Source organism: Hyla sarda, chromosome 2 (assembly GCF_029499605.1).
Source record: "Hyla sarda isolate aHylSar1 chromosome 2, aHylSar1.hap1, whole genome shotgun sequence".
Classification (NCBI taxonomy): Eukaryota; Metazoa; Chordata; class Amphibia; order Anura; family Hylidae; genus Hyla; species Hyla sarda.
Genome location: NC_079190.1, coordinates 38979023 through 38996744, shown reverse-complemented (window position 1 = coordinate 38996744; position 17722 = coordinate 38979023). Strand labels below are relative to the sequence as shown.

Sequence of the window (17722 nt, the reverse complement as noted above, 5' to 3'; positions counted from 1 at the left end):
CCAATAGTATATGATATGTGTATAATCCAATAGTATATGATATATGTATAATCCAATAGTATATGATATGTGTATAATCCAATAGTATATGATATGTGTATAATCCAATAGTATATATGTGTATAATCCAATAGTATATGATATATGTATAATCCAATAGTATATGATATGTGTATAATCCAATAGTATATGATATGTATATAATCCAATAGTATATATGTGTATAATCCAATAGTATATGATATGTGTATAATCCAATAGTATATATGTGTATAATCCAATAGTATATGATATGTGTATAATCCAATAGTATATGATATGTGTATAATCCAATAGTATATGATATATGTATAATCCAATAGTATATATGTGTATAATCCAATAGTATATGATATATGTATAATCCAATAGTATATGATATGTGTATAATCCAATAGTATATATGTGTATAATCCAATAGTATATGATATATGTATAATCCAATAGTATATGATATGTGTATAATCCAATAGTATATGATATATGTATAATCCAATAGTATATGATATGTGTATAATCCAATAGTATATGATATGTGTATAATCCAATAGTATATATGTGTATAATCCAATAGTATATGATATATGTATAATCCAATAGTATATGAAATGTGTATAATCCAATAGTATATGATATGTATATAATCCAATAGTATATGATATGTGTATAATCCAATAGTATATGATATGTGTATAATCCAATAGTATATGATATGTGTATAATCCAATAGTATATTTGTGTATAATCCAATAGTATATGATATGTGTATAATCCAATAGTATATGATATGTGTATAATCCAATAGTATATGATATGTGTATAATCCAATAGTATATGATATATGTATAATCCAATAGTATATGATATGTGTATAATCCAATAGAATATGATATATGTATAATCCAATAGTATATATGTGTATAATCCAATAGTATATGATATGTGTATAATCCAATAGTATATGATATGTGTATAATCCAATAGTATATGATATGTGTATAATCCAATAGTATATGATATATGTATAATCCAATAGTATATGATATATGTATAATCCAATAGTATATGATATATGTATAATCCAATAGTATATGATATGTGTATAATCCAATAGTATATGATATATGTATAATCCAATAGTATATGATATATGTATAATCCAATAGTATATGATATGTGTATAATCCAATAGTATATGATATGTGTATAATCCAATAGTATATATGTGTATAATCCAATAGTATATGATATGTGTATAATCCAATAGTATATGATATATGTATAATCCAATAGTATATATGTGTATAATCCAATAGTATATGATATATGTATAATCCAATAGTATATGATATGTGTATAATCCAATAGTATATATGTGTATAAACCAATAGTATATGATATATGTATAATCCAATAGTATATGATATGTGTATAATCCAATGGTATATGATTTATGTATAATCCAATAGTATATGATATGTGTATAATCCAATAGTATATATGTGTATAATCCAATAGTATATGATATATGTATAATCCAATAGTATATGATATATGTATAATCCAATAGTATATGATATGTGTATAATCCAATAGTATATGATATATGTATAATCCAATAGTATATGATATATGTATAATCCAATAGTATTATGATATGTGTATAATCCAATAGTATATGATATGTGTATAATCCAATAGTATATATGTGTATAATCCAATAGTATATGATATGTGTATAATCCAATAGTATATGATATATGTATAATCCAATAGTATATATGTGTATAATCCAATAGTATATGATATATGTATAATCCAATAGTATATGATATGTGTATAATCCAATAGTATATATGTGTATAATCCAATAGTATATGATATATGTATAATCCAATAGTATATGATATGTGTATAATCCAATAGTATATGATATATGTATAATCCAATAGTATATGATATGTGTATAATCCAATAGTATATGATATGTGTATAATCCAATAGTATATGATATATGTATAATCCAATAGTATATGATATGTGTATAATCCAATAGTATATGATATGTATATAATCCAATGGTGTATATGTGTATAATCCAATAGTATATGATATGTGTATAATCCAATAGTATATGATATGTGTATAATCCAATAGTATATATGTGTATAATCCAATAGTATATGATATGTGTATAATCCAATAGTATATGATATGTGTATAATCCAATAGTATATGATATATGTATAATCCAATAGTATATATGTGTATAATCCAATAGTATATGTATAATCCAATAGTATATGATATGTGTATAATCCAATAGTATATATGTGTATAATCCAATAGTATATGATATATGTATAATCCAATAGTATATGATATGTGTATAATCCAATAGTATATGATATATGTATAATCCAATAGTATATGATATGTGTATAATCCAATAGTATATGATATGTGTATAATCCAATAGTATATGATATGTGTATAATCCAATAGTATATGATATGTGTATAATCCAATAGTATATATGTGTATAATCCAATAGTATATGATATATGTATAATCCAATAGTATATGATATGTGTATAATCCAATAGTATATGATATGTATATAATCCAATAGTGTATATGTGTATAATCCAATAGTATATGATATGTGTATAATCCAATAGTATATGATATGTGTATAATCCAATAGTATATATGTGTATAATCCAATAGTATATGATATGTGTATAATCCAATTTTCATGCCTGATCCGGGGTTGCACTGGCCCATAGTAGGATGCTCTAGTAGCCTCAGGTTCTGAGGTTCGACATGGACAGCTTCAAGGATAGGGTCTTCAATTTTTTGGAATATTTAATACATTTTCCCCTTCTTCTGCTTCTACTTTTTAATCTATGCGACAAATATGCGACTTTTTAATAACGCTGTCCACAGTTAGTTTGTAAGTGCTTTTTTATTCGGTGGTGATTAGCACCTGTTTTGGTGGGTTGCGCCACAGTAGGCGACTTTTTAAAAAAGTCGCATTTTCATAAATCCCTGACCACTGCAAAAATCTACCAAAAACATGTCTACCACTGCAACAAACCAAAACACAGGTAAATAAAAAGTTGCAGGAAAAGTCGCAAAAAAAACACACTGTGCCAAAATATTGAGAAAAATTTTGCCAAGAAAACCTGGGTAAAATGCTTCATAAATACCCCCCATCATTTTAACATTTCTCCTTAGTAACGATCCAGATCCCTACAAAAACACCCAATGGGGGAGATTTATCCAAACCTGTCCAGAGAACTTTCCTTTGCACAGGTTTTGATAAATCTCCCCCAATATATTTTCTTTTCTTTAACCCAACAAACCCATTTGCCTTCCTGCAATAAATGACTCTGCAACCAAGGGTTTTCCCAAGTGAGTCCTCTAGCAGGTTCAAGCTGAAATTCATTGGGAAAAAAATAGGATCTTACATGTCTCCCCCACCCCGCACGTGGGTCACAGTAACCTCTGCGGTGGGAATAGTCTGCCTGACACAAATACCTGGAAGGCTTGGGGCGCTGAGTTTCCTGTCATACACAGTGTACACAGGGATTGTGTAGTATTACCTAATGCTGTTGTGTCACATTGCTGGAGCACAGCCACATTTGCCACAGTAATTAAGAAAGTCTAATATGACTCATGTTTTATGAGACATCCAGGGGCTATATAAAGGCGGACTCCATGCCTGAAGAGTATCCGACTCCAACCTGAGCTACAGCAACATGTCCTGTCTGCCTGTCCTCCTGCTGCTGTCCTGGGCGGCTCTGTCTGCTGCCTACCCTGCCGCCCCTCAGGAAGATCTGGACAACAAATATGCAAAAATGGCAGAGGTAAATATACTGCATGCTACTATACGTCTTATATTATATCTATCTATTTATATATATCATATCTATCTCATATCTATCTATCTATCTCATATCTATCTATCTATCTCATATCTATCTATCTATCTCATATCTATCTATCTATCTCATATCTATCTATCTATCTCATATCTATCTATTATCTATCTCATATCTATCTATCTATCTATCTATCTATCTATCTCATATCTATCTATCTATCTCATATCTATCTCATATCTATCTATATCATATCTATCTATCTCATATCTTTCTATCTCATATCTATCTATCTATCTATCTATCTATCTCATATCTATCTATCTATCTATCTCATATCTATCTATCTATCTCATATCTATCTATCTATCTATCTATCTATCTCATATCTATCTATCTATCTATCTATCTCATATCTATCTCAAATCTATCTATAACATATCTATCTATTTATCACATCTATCTATCTCATATCTATCTATCTCATATCTATCTATCTATCTATCTCATATCTATCTATCTATCTATCTCATATCTACCTATCTATCTATCTCATATCTATCTATCTGTCTCATATCCATCTATCTCATATCTATCTATCTCATATCTATCTATCTATCTCATATCTATCTATCTATCTATCTATCTCATATCTATCTATCTATCTCATATCTATCTATCTATCTATCTCATATCTCATATCTATCTGTCTCATATCTATCTATCTCATATCTATCTATCTCATATCTATCTGTCTCATATCTATGTATCTCATATCTATCTATCTATCTATCTATCTCATATCTATCTGTCTCATATCTATCTATCTCATATCTATCTATCTATCTATCTCATATCTATCTATCTATCTATCTATCTATCTCATATCTATCTATCTATCTCATATCTATCTATCTATCTATCTATCTATCTATCTCATATCTCATATCTATCTGTCTCATATCTATCTATCTCATATCTATCTATCTCATATCTATCTGTCTCATATCTATCTATCTCATATCTATCTATCTGTCTCATATCCATCTATCTCATATCTATCTATCTCATATCTATCTATCTATCTATCTCATATCTATCTATCTATCTATCTCATATCTACCTATCTATCTATCTCATATCTATCTATCTGTCTCATATCCATCTATCTCATATCTATCTCATATCTATCTATCTATCTATCTCATATCTATCTATCTATCTATCTATCTATCTATCTATCTCATATCTATCTATCTATCTCATATCTATCTATCTATCTATCTATCTCATATCTCATATCTATCTGTCTCATATCTATCTATCTCATATCTATCTATCTCATATCTATCTGTCTCATATCTATCTATCTCATATCTATCTATCTGTCTCATATCCATCTATCTCATATCTATCTATCTCATATCTATCTATCTATCTATCTCATATCTATCTATCTATCTATCTCATATCTACCTATCTATCTATCTCATATCTATCTATCTGTCTCATATCCATCTATCTCATATCTATCTATCTCATATCTATCTATCTATCTATCTCATATCTATCTATCTATCTATCTATCTATCTCATATCTATCTATCTATCTCATATCTATCTATCTATCTATCTATCTCATATCTCATATCTATCTGTCTCATATCTATCTATCTCATATCTATCTATCTCATATCTATCTGTCTCATATCTATCTATCTCATATCTATCTATCTATCTATCTCATATCTATCTGTCTCATATCTATCTATCTATCTATCTCATATCTATCTATTTTAATTATACAAGGGTTAGCTTAAGACACTGAGCACATAACTAGATCTAGACTAGCACATAATGCTATGTGTGTAATCTCATCCTATATTGTAGCCTTATCTACGCACTAAATATTTTCCACATTTCTAATTCCACAGAAATACCTGGAGAAATTCTATGATCTAAAAACCACTGGAAGACCAGTAGGAAGAAATAAGAATAATAATCCATTTGTTAAGAAGCTTCAAGAAATGCAACAGTTCTTTGGTCTGGAAGTGACGGGAAAACTGGACAAGAAGACTATAGAAGTGATGGAGAAACCTCGTTGTGGTGTTTATGACATCGGTGAATACAACACAGTCCCCAAAAGTTCTGCCTGGCAGAAAAATGACATCACCTACAAGTAAGCATTTGCTATGTGAGATAACTGGTGTTTTGTGTGATCAGCTGTAATCTGTAGGTAGGAAACTAGTGTTCAATTGCCCTGCAGCGCCTCCAAAGGCGAAATGAAGTAGTACATTATTCTCAATGATATTAATGGGCTGTTCATGTAATGCACGGACATGCTGGGTCCTCCAAAACTAGGGGCTCTCTTTGTAGTTGCTCACTTCTCTGTCAAATACATGTCATAGAGGTTGTCCAGTCAAAACAAAAATTTGCACCTTGACCGGGGGTGGTGCAAAAAAAAAAAAAAAAAAATTTAATGTACTCTACTCACCTCCACAACTGCTACGCCAATGCTCCTGGTCCCTACTGGTTTCCCCATCCTACGGGTTCTGTATTGTCCCAACCCCTTAGCACCTGCCCACTCAGCCTATCAGTCACAGACTGGTGGAGTGGGCTGGTCCGGTGAGGTTGGGAAGACACTGAACCAAGAAGAAGTGGATACCACCAGAGGACAGGGAGCACTGGTGCGGCAGCTGCAAGGGGGTGAGTATAGCATGTTTACTTTTACACTATTTATGTATGTATCTGATGAAAGCAACTAAGCCCTGATAATGTATACTCTAAACTAAATAATTGTCATTTATCCATTTTAGAATTGTGAATTTCACACCCGACATGCCACAAGCTGATGTGGAGTCCTCCATCCGGAGAGCATTCAAAGTCTGGAGTGATGTGGCCCCACTCACCTTCACCAGGGTCTACGAAGGAGAATGTGATATTGAGATCAAATTTGTTAGTGGAGGTAAAAATGATCATTTATGGGTATGACTGGGATCTCTTTGTGTTATGATCCCCAATACTAATATGTGTCTTCTTATGTTATAGATCACAATGATAACAGTCCGTTTGATGGACCTGATGGAGTGTTAGCTCATGCTTTTCAGCCTGGGCCTCATATTGGGGGGGATACTCACTTTGATGAGGCCGAGACATTTACAAAAAACAGCGAACGTAAGTTTTTTTTTTTTTTTTTTACATACGTTTATAGAGAATTTGAAGTTCTACTGTAGGTAAAAGGGATACTCCGGCCCTAAGACATCTTATCCCCTATCCAAAGGATCTTGCATTCAGCACCCACCTTGGGGAGCTGCACGCCACGCTGCCAGCTCAGAATCTGCTGTGTGACGACCACGAGGCCGGAGTATCATGACTTCATGACTCCGCCCCCGTGTGACGTCACGCCCCACCCCCACTATGCAAGCCTATGGATGGTGGCGTGACGTCATGGGACCCCCGCAGTGGGAAACCCACGGTCAGACATCTTATCCCCTATCCTTTGGATAGGGGATAAGATGTTTTAGGGACGGAGAACCCCTTTAAAGTACAGGAATGAGCACAGACATTTTGGGGGGAACTTCTAATAAAAAAAATTTCCTGAGGTAAGGGACCCCTGGCAATGATGTCAGCTGAATAAGACCTGCATCACCCCACGGAGGCTCCAGTCAGTGAAGGTATTATAGGGTAGCTACATTAAAAGAGCAGGGGCTCAAGCCCCCTTTTGAGTCTAAGGGGGAGATTTATCAAAACCTGTCCAGAGGAAAAGTTGCTGAGTTGCCCATAGCAACCAATCAGATCACTGCTTTCATTTTTAAAAGGGCCTTTTAAAAAGTGAAAGAAGCTTTCTGATTGGTTGCTATGGGCAACTCAGCAACTTTTGCTCTGGACAGGTTTTGATAAATCTCCCCCTATGTGTGCACGTCCCTGTTTAAGCACATAGGGGGAGATTTATCAAAACCTGTCCAGAGGCAAAGTTGCCCATAGCAACCAATCGGATCGCTTCTTTCGTTTTTCACAGGCCTTGTTAAGAATGAAAGAAGCGATCTGACTGGTTGCTATGGGCAACTGGGCAACTTTGCCTCTGCACTGGTTTTGATAAATCTCCCCCCTATATAAAGTTTTCAGAGACTTATGCATTAGGTACCTATCCTTAGAGTAGGCCATCAATGTTCGGTCGTTGGGGGCCAGCACAGGTTGTGGCGCTCCAGCTTGGGTTTTCTTCATTGCTGATATGGATGGGTGTACAATGTACTTCCACATATATGGCGGGTATTTTGGAGGCTCTCCTGGCCTTGCCCTGATTTCGGCTGTTACAATTTTGCCAAATGAAGACGCACCCAGAATAGACTGCTGTAGAGGGGCTAATGAATTGTCATGGCAGTGGTCTCAAACTGTGGCTCTCCAGATGTTGCAAAACTTAAACTCCCAGCATGCCCGGACAGCCAACGGCTGTCCGGGCATGCTGGGAGTTGAAGTTTTGCAACATCTGGAGGGCCACAGTTTGAGACCACTGGTCATGGTCTATCATTCTGCTGTTCATTTTTCTATCCCATTTTTCTATCCCATCAAACACTAATAGCATTTCCTAATGATTAGAGCTGAGTGAACCTACAGTACAATTTTTAAATCCCAAATCCCATGAATTGGACATTGCATCTTTTAGCATTGTAAAAGTCTTTCCGCCTTCTTCACGGTTCCCCGGAAAAAGCTGGTATGCACCAGTTCAAAATAAACAAAAAAAACTAAAAAAGATCGATCTAGCACTTAAAGGGGTACTCCGATGGAAAACATTTTTAAGACTTTATAAGTCAACTGGTGCCAGTAAGTTTAACAGATTTATAAATTGCTTCTATTAAAAAATCTTTACCCTTCCTGTACTTTTTAGCAGCTGTATGCTACCGAGGAAATTCTGTTCTTTTTGAATTTCGTTTTTGTCTTGTCCGCAGTGCTCTCTACTGACACCTCTGTCAGTGTCAGGAACTGTTCAGAGCAGCATAGGTTTGCTATGGGGATTTTCTCCTGCTCTGGACAGTTCCTGATACAGGCATCAGGTTTCAGCAGAGAGCACTGTGGACAAGACAAAAAAGAAATTCAAAGAGAACAGAATTTCCTCTGTAGTATACAGCTGCTAAAAAGTACAGGAAGGGTAAAGATTTTTTAATAGAAGTAATTTACAAATCTGTTCAACTTTCTGGCACCAGTTCATTAGAAAAAAAAAAAAAGTTTTCCACCGGAGTACCCCTTTAAGTTCAATGCAGCTTAAAGGGGTATTGCAGTGAAAAACAAATTTTTTTTTTATATCAACTTCAGAAAGTTATACAGATTTGTAAATTACTTCCATTAAAACATCTTAACCCTACCAGTACTTATCAGCTGCTGAAGTTGAATTTTTCTTTTCTGTCTGACCACAGTGCTCTCTGCTGACACTTCTGTCTATCTCAGGAACTGTCCAGAGCAGGAGAGGTTTGCTATGGGGATTTGCTGCTACTCTGGACAGTTCCTGAGACAGACTAAGGTGTCAGCAGAGAGCACTGTTGTCAGACAGAAAAGAACAACTCAACTTCAGCAGCTGATAAATACTGGTAGGATTAAGATTTTTTAATAGAAGTAATTTACAAATCTGTTTAACTTTCTGGAGCCAGTTGATATGAAAAAAATAGTTTTTCACCGGAATACCCCTTTAATTCTGTGTGCTCCTAGTCAGAAGAGTCTCATTCCAGACTTTTCTGTGGAATCAGAACAATTGGAAAGTGGAACGAATTTTACAAGATGTTCTGGGCTCAGCAAATCTTACTGTAGATTCTGTAGTGACAGAAAACTACAATGTATTGTAAAATATATCCGTCAGCGGGGGGTTATCAGCGCGATCACCTTGGTAATAACCATTTTTTCATCATTTTATTTTCTAGAGTACAATTTGTTTCTGGTGGCAGCTCATGAATTTGGTCACGCTCTTGGCCTCCATCACTCCAATGACCAAGGAGCTCTTATGTATCCCACTTACCCAAACACTGACCCTGATCATTTCCGACTTCCTCAAGATGACATTGATGCCATCCAGTATCTTTACGGTAAGAAAAATGTCACTCGTCCATCTATTCCCGACCAATGCTGCTACTCGTCTTGATTCTATAGACTATAAATCTATCTATAAATATATATTTTAGGAAAGACATCAAACCCCATACAGCCAACTGGACCTTCCACACCATCTAAATGTGACCCCAACATTGCCATTGATGCTGTGACCACTCTTCGAGGAGAACTTTTCTTCTTTGTAAGCAGGTACGTTGTGGTAAAGCTTTCTTCTACAGTTAGGTCTTTTATTGGTTAAAGGGGTACTCCACTGGCCAGCGTTCGGAACATTTAGTTCCGAACGATGTGTTCACGCTGTGGGGGTCAGCCACGCCCCCTCGTGATGTCAAGCCCCCTCAATGCAAGTCTATGGGAGAGGGTGTGACTGCCGCCAGTGGGCATGGCCTGACATCACGAGGGGGCGTGACCGACCCCCCACAGCACACACAGCTTTCAGAACTAAATGTTCTGAACACCGGCCAGTAAAATACCCCTTTAAGATCAGTGGTATGCAAACTGTGGCCCTCAAGATGTTGTAAAACCACTTTTGTTGTTGACCAGTTTTGTTGTAGACCACTGGATTAGAGCAATAAAGTACAATACCAAGGCTTTTGACCTTGTGCCATACTGGAAAGCAATACTGAATATGGCCGTAAAGTTCTATGAAACATTTGTATGATTTCAGGAAAATTAAAAAATTAAAAAAGTGGTTTTAGGGCATGCATGAGTATAAAGGGTCCAGGAATGGGAAATGAAGGCTTTTGGAAGTTTACATGGCTGGCATTGGTCTCTATTGATTTAGTGAAAGCACTTTGAGATTACCCAAAATTGTATTACAAGGTGGCCTTCTAGGGGAATGGTCCTCTCAAAGAAGATGGCCGGTATACATAAGGGTGGACTGGAATTTTGTCTCAGAAGATCTAGTCTGGAGGGGGTGGTCTTCTCAAAGAGGTGGAAAGTTATCACTACAGTAAAACTGGCTATGAGTTATGAATAGTGTTGAGCGGCATAGGCCATATTCGAATTCGCGAATATTCGTGAATATATGGACGAATATTCGTTATATATTCGCGAATATTCGCATATTCGTAATATTCTCGTTTTATTTTTGCATATGCGAAAAGTCGCGCATGCGAAAATTAACATATGCGAAAATTCGCATATACAAAAATTAGCATAAGCGTAAATTCGCGTATGCGAAAATCAGCATATGCAAATTTTCGCATATGCGAAAATTCGCACATCAGTCTCACACAGTAGTATTAGAGCCTTCTTTACACCACACAAGCTGGAAGCAGAGAGGGATGATCACTGTGATGTGGACTGTGAAAAAAAAAAAAAAAAAAACGAATATTCGGAATTACGAATATATAGCGCTATATTCGCGAATATTCGCGAATATTCGCGAATTCGCGAATATGCAATATTCGTGAATAAAATTCGCATTGCGAATATTCGCGAGCAACACTAGTTATGAACGTTGACCTAGAGCAGTGGTCTCAAACTGTGGCCTACCAGTTGTTGCAAAACTTCAACTCCCAGAATGCCGGACAGCCGTTGGCTGTCCGGCATTCTGGGAGTTGAAGTTTTGCAACAACTGGTAGGCCACAGTTTGAGACCACTGACCTAGACGGTTGGGACTCTTATCACAATCAAGTAAAAAAAATTTAAGGGGTACTCCGGTGGAAAGAAATTTTTTAAAATCAACTGGTGCCAAAAAGTTAAACAGATATGTAAATGACTTCTATATAAAAATCTTAATCCTTCCAGTACTTCTCAAATGCTGTATACTACAGAGGAAGTTGTAAAGTTATTTTCTTTTTGACCACAGTGCTCTCTGCTGACACCTCTGTCCATGTCAGGAACTGTCCAGAGCAGGAACAAATCACCATAGCAAACCTCTCCTGCTCTGGACAGTTCCTAACATGGACAGAGGTGTCAGCAGAGAGCACTGTGGTCAGACAGAAAATAACTATATAACTGTATAACTAAATAACTGTATAACTATCCTCTGTAGTATACAGAAGCTGATAAGTACTGGAAGAATTAGGATTTTTACATAGAAGTAATTTACAAATCTGTTTCACTTTCTGGTACCAGTTAATTAGAAAAACAATTTCCACCGGAGTACCCCTTTAACCTACCCAATCTTTTTGTTTTATAAGTCTTTGTCCTTATTTCTTAGGTTCATACTCCGCAAGCATCCTCGGGAGGGAGAGTCCGACTTACTCTTCATCCAGAATTTGTGGCCATCTTTACCAAATGACATTGATGCCGCCTATGAGAATCCAAATACTGGGGAAGTTCTAGTGTTTAAAGGTAACAGAAATGTTTTATTACCAGATGTGATAAAAGGTGACGTGTATTTTTACATTATTTCATTTCTCATACCGTAATTTTCTATCTTGACTCCAGGAAACAAATATTGGACTCTCGATGGATTTGAGGTGTCTCAAGGGCCCAGGAGCATCACCAAACTTGGATTTCCCAAAAACGTTAAGAAAATTGATGCAGCCGTTCATGTCGAGCACTTGGGCAAAACTTTCTTCTTCGTGAAGAATAAATATTACAGGTAAGAATCCCATTGGGAATCCATTATCAAAATGGGAGGCTTCTTAAAATGTCGAAAATAGTGACATTGGTTTCAATACTCTTACCTTTGGTCATATTTGTAGCCATATAAAATACAAATGTTTTTCTAAGCAAAGTTGAAGAAATATTTTTTTCCTCAAATTTTTATAGAAATGTTTTCCTGTTTTACGGTCGGAATTTTGCTATTCCTGACGTTACCTCTTATTTCTGATCACAAATAAGGAGCATGCTCATTATTTTAATGGTCATTTGGAATTACGGTAGATGTTTTTTATACAAACCGATTTCCTTAGACTTTCATAGAACACATTATTTAGCAAATATACTGCCATTTTTTTAGTACTTGATTTTATTACTCATTTTACACTGTGTGAACAATAGGCCAGTTTCCATTCCTGTATGGGTCATCACTTTGTAACATGGAATGCCATGTACTGTAAATTATGGCAATTGGCCTAGTTGACCAAGAGGCACCAATTGACTGCATGCATGGCGTTTGTTTGCCGAAGAAGGGAAGGGGTCCTCAAATGGGGCTTGGGGTTCCTTTGAGTGGGTGCAATAACTCCCACTCTCCCAATTTACAGATTTGTAAATTACTTCTATTTAAAAATCTTAATCCATCCAGTACTTATCAGCTGCTGTATACTACAGAGAAAATTATTTTCTTTTTGAATTTCTGTCTGACCACAGTGCTCTCTGCTGACACCTCTGTCCATGCAAATCCCTATAGCAAACCTCTCCTGCTCTGGACAGTTCCTGACATGGACAGAGGTGTCAGCAGAGAGCACTGTGGTCAGACAGAAAATAAATTAAAAAAGAAATGACCTTTCTCTGTAGTATAAAGCAGCTGATAAGTACTGGAAGGATTAAGATTTTTAAATAGAAGTAATTTATAAATCTGTATAACTTTCTGGCGCCAGTTGATTTGAAAAAAAATATTTCCACCAGAAAGACTTATCAGCTGCTGTATACTACAGAGGAAGTTGTGTAGTTCTATTCAGTCTGACTACAGTGCTGTCTGCTGACACCTCTGTCCATGTCAGGAACTGCCCAGAGCAGGATAGGTTTGCTATGGGTATTTGGTTCCTGCTCTGGACAGTTCCTGACACGAACAGAGGTGTCAGCAGAGAGCACTGTGGTCAGACTGGAAAGAACTACACAACTTCCTCTGGAGCATACAACAGCTGATAAGTACTGGAAGGATTAAGATTTTTTAATAGAAGTAATTTACAAATCTGTTTAACTTTCTGGAATTTCTGATTTGAAAAATGTAACATAACCTCATAGTTGAATTAATAGGCAGTCATAGCAATGTATATAGTTTAAAGCTGTATTCCATTTGTTGACAATGCAGATTATTTCTATGTAGTAAACATGAGATAACATGAGATAAATGGTTGTTTTCCACAAATAATTGCACAGTTTTGAGACAATTCTTCTTGTGTTACATAAACATAATTAAAACTGCTTCTTTTTCGATCTTTTCTTGGCCGCTCTGTAAATTTGATATGACTTTTTCCCTTTCAGCTATGATGAAGACAAACAAGCCATAGATGAAGGATTTCCAAAGTTCATTGCCAAAGGTTTCCCAGGAATGAGACCAAACATTAACGCCGCATTTTATTACAGAGGTAAATATAGCTACCAACGTGGGGTTGCCAATCTCTTGTTATTTTTCTTGACCGCTTTGCCAAAAATCACGGTCATGCAAAGATTTTTTGGAAAACCCAAAAATGAATATATGTGTACAGCTCAGATACTAATTTGAATTAGCAGCATTTACTTTCATGGATGCACCTATTTGCTATTATAGACCAGTGTTTCCCAACCAGCGTGCCTGCAGCTGTTGCAAAAACTATGGCTGTCTGGGCATGCTGGGAGTTGTAGTTTAGCAACAGCTGGAGGCACCCTGGATGGGAAATGCTGTTATAGAAATTGGTCCATAGTGCCAATGTTATGGATTGTCCAGTTAAAATAATACATAATCCTAATATGGACATTTTACAGTCATATCGATCAATGTAGCTTTATTCTGGCTTAAACGCTTTAGACAGGCGGGCCAGAGGATACCTAGTCCTTTGCTAAAGGGAATGCCAGCTTTGCTCTTGTCTATAAACCATCCATTTGTGTTGGCACTACCCCAGTAGCGGGACACGCAAAAAAGGTGGCAGCTGATTGTTTAGACCTGGAAAATTGTAGTTGGAGGCAGACTCCCGCTAAAGGTGTGAGAGCTGCTACTGTGATGTTCTGTGGGGACGGGGGTGGAAACAGGGCAGCCCCTAGTTGCCTAAAGGGTGAACATGAGACATGTTTACCAGCTTTCCACAGTGAAGTTAAAGGGCTACAAGATAAACAGCTTTGTAAATGACTTCTATTTAAAAATCTTAACCCTTCCAGTACTTATCAGCTGCTGTATGCTCCACAGGAAGTTCTTTTCTTTTTGAATTTCTTTTCAGTCTGACCACAGTGCTCTCTGCTGACACCTCTGTCCATTTTAGGAATTGTCCAGAGTTTGAGCAAATCCCCATAGCAAACCTATCCTGCTCTGGACAGTTCCTGACATGGACAGAGGTGTCAGCAGAGAACACTGTGGTCAGACAGAAAGGAAATTCATAAAGAAAAGAACTTGAAGTACTGGAAGGGTTAAGATTTTTAATTAGAAGTAATTTACAAATCTGTTTAACTTTCTGGCATCAGTTGATTGAATTTTTTTTTTTTCAGTGGAGTACCCCTTTAAGGATTTTGGGTACAGACAGTTAACCCCTAACACTTGTATTTGCTCAATAAATGCAGAAGACATATACATATTTAGAAAAATACACTTGCATGGCAAAACATTTACAAAAATAGACTTGAGACTGAGCTGGGAACCTTTGAGGCAATAGCCACCCGAACAGTGTTCATGGTGACCTTGCTCCTGTACACCACATTATAATCATGGGATGAGCCCTTTAAATGATAACATTTTACCTGCCTGTATCCTCCACTAGGGGGAGCTCACTGTACACAGCTTTTTACATTTACCCCATTTTAATGCAATAAGCTCTTCCTAGTGGAAGTAGAGGATTTGGAGCTCTGTAACAAACAAATAAAGCCCCAACTGCTGATGCATGGTGCCATTTTCCTTAAATATTGGGCAAAAAGTTACATACTATGTGAATTCCTCATAAATCTTTAAAAAAAATGCAGCTATAGTGGCATCCTGTCACATTGCTACATCATCAATTGACTGTATGCTGAATGTGACATCATGATAGTAGTGACATCACAGGAATCTAGGAGTCACATTAAGACCATTAGTGATGTAACATCAGGGAAACCCCATGATACCTTTTACCCAAAACAAGACTCCACCTATTGGCAAGATATAGAAAACGTGCTTACATGTTTTTTTTTTTTTTTTTTTTTTTCAGGACTTCTTTACTTCTTCCAGGAATCGGTTCAGTATGAATATAGCATTGAGAACAGGAGAATCCAGCAAGTTCTTAAAAGTAACAGCTGGCTGGGATGTTAAGAAGACGGGTTTTGACTAAAGCTTGTATACTGTAGTGTCACTGTGAAAGCGTCTATGGGACCATTATACTGCACTCTGTTTATTATCAGAACATCTATGCAGCTGTATGTAGCAATGTATTTATATTATATCATTTTCTTATTTTAACTTGAATATTTTATATTGATATCATAATAAACTATGTATTTTCTATGGTAATGGTCATTTATTAAATGGATTCCCTCTTTTTGTTAGCAAAAATCCCATTTTGTTAGCAAAGTCATGGTAGGGGACAGGAAGCGTTACACAGTTCATAGACGCAGTTCACAGTTAAAGACCCTGTAATACAGATTTAATTCTAATACTTATACATATCTAAATGTTAGGATGACTCACTGGGACCCCAAGTTCTATAATCATTCCATCTTAAGTGTGAATTAAAGGGGTACTCTGCCCCTAGACATCTCAACACTATCCAAAGCATAGGGAATAAGATGTCTAATCGCAGGGGGTCCGGCCACTGGGACCCCCCACATTCTCTAGCCTGACACCACAACGTTCTGAACATTTATTTTCAGAATGCCGGCTGTGCTAGGCTACGGCAGCAGTGGTCGTCATGCCCCCTCCATTTATGTCTACGGAAGAGAGCAGAAATAGAGCCCCACACCGCCATGACCACTTTCAGGAGCAAGTTCAGAAAAGCTTTCAATTGGTCTCCCTAATTCTCAGGACTAAGGCACACAGTGATGTCATAATACAGTGCAGTGTCCTACTACAATGTCCTGCAACACTGGAATATTGGTTGTAGGATATCTGCTTTACTGTTGCCCAAACTGCAGTCAGCATGAAACAGAGACAGGGAGAGTGATTCCAACACACTATGGTGTACTCTAAAAATACTCAGGCAAAAAAAAAAAAAAGCCACTAGGAACACATCCGTGAATGCTTACCTGGGTACCAGTGGCATTTTTAAACTATTATTTTTCTGATATGGCCAAACGTTTCAGAGTAAATCATAGTGTGTTGGGATTTGGGCTTCCTGGACCTGTCCCTTCTGCTTGCTGTTTGGGCAGCTAAAACAAGGAGTAAGGTTCCTTTAATGTGAACTATTGCTACTGCATTGCTTTATGCTGTTCCTATATGATAAAACTGTGTAATATAGTATTATATTGCCACTGACTGTGATTTTTGTAAGCTGAGTGAGGTTACATAGACGCTACTACATTACATTGCATTCAGAAAATTCTGGTGTGTTGGTAGAAACCTCCCTACCCAACCTCTCCTCAGAGGGAGAAAATCATGACCAGTTGAGTGTAGTCTATATTGAAGAAAGGAAGGGTGAGGAGCACCTAACCTTCCACCTTCAGTTAGCTAGGCCTTACTGCCATAAATAAACATAGACTTCTTACAGCACTGGGTAGTGAAGTCACAGAAGTGGTAGAAGTGCCCTTGTACAGCTACTCTCTTTTTTGCTAGATGATTCTCTCTCTTGGAGCAGGAACAGGATTGTAGATAAGGATACCCTATCAGCGGAGACTGGAGGCAGTTCTTAGGTTAAACATCCTGAAATGTCCACACGGTGCCTTAAATACCACAAACAATCAAGAGCTGACTCTGGTTAGACTTTATTAACTTG

General features: G+C 36.4%; 1 protein-coding gene and 1 long non-coding RNA gene across 3 annotated transcripts in view; one reads left to right on the top strand and one right to left on the bottom strand.

Moving 5' to 3' along the window:
* The window catches only part of LOC130358394 (uncharacterized), a 100519-nt gene extending 92171 nt beyond the window's left edge, over positions 1 to 8348 (bottom strand). For both annotated transcript variants that reach the window (XR_008889505.1, XR_008889506.1), the window contains exons 1-2: positions 8071 to 8348; positions 3789 to 3881 (exon numbers count right to left, since the gene is read on the bottom strand). This is a non-coding gene — a long non-coding RNA (uncharacterized LOC130358394). The remainder of the gene's footprint in view (positions 1 to 3788; positions 3882 to 8070) is intronic.
* The window catches only part of LOC130358392 (matrix metalloproteinase-18-like), a 41669-nt gene extending 25376 nt beyond the window's left edge, over positions 1 to 16293 (top strand). Inside the window, exons 2-11 of the mRNA XM_056561579.1 lie at positions 3741 to 3911; positions 5861 to 6105; positions 6743 to 6891; positions 6975 to 7100; positions 9836 to 9997; positions 10094 to 10211; positions 12187 to 12320; positions 12417 to 12573; positions 14121 to 14224; positions 16007 to 16293. Of these exons, the coding sequence (XP_056417554.1) occupies positions 3804 to 3911; positions 5861 to 6105; positions 6743 to 6891; positions 6975 to 7100; positions 9836 to 9997; positions 10094 to 10211; positions 12187 to 12320; positions 12417 to 12573; positions 14121 to 14224; positions 16007 to 16107 (1404 nt within the window). The 5' untranslated portion in view covers positions 3741 to 3803 and the 3' untranslated portion in view covers positions 16108 to 16293. The remainder of the gene's footprint in view (positions 1 to 3740; positions 3912 to 5860; positions 6106 to 6742; positions 6892 to 6974; positions 7101 to 9835; positions 9998 to 10093; positions 10212 to 12186; positions 12321 to 12416; positions 12574 to 14120; positions 14225 to 16006) is intronic.
* The last annotated feature ends 1429 nt before the right edge of the window (positions 16294 to 17722 follow it).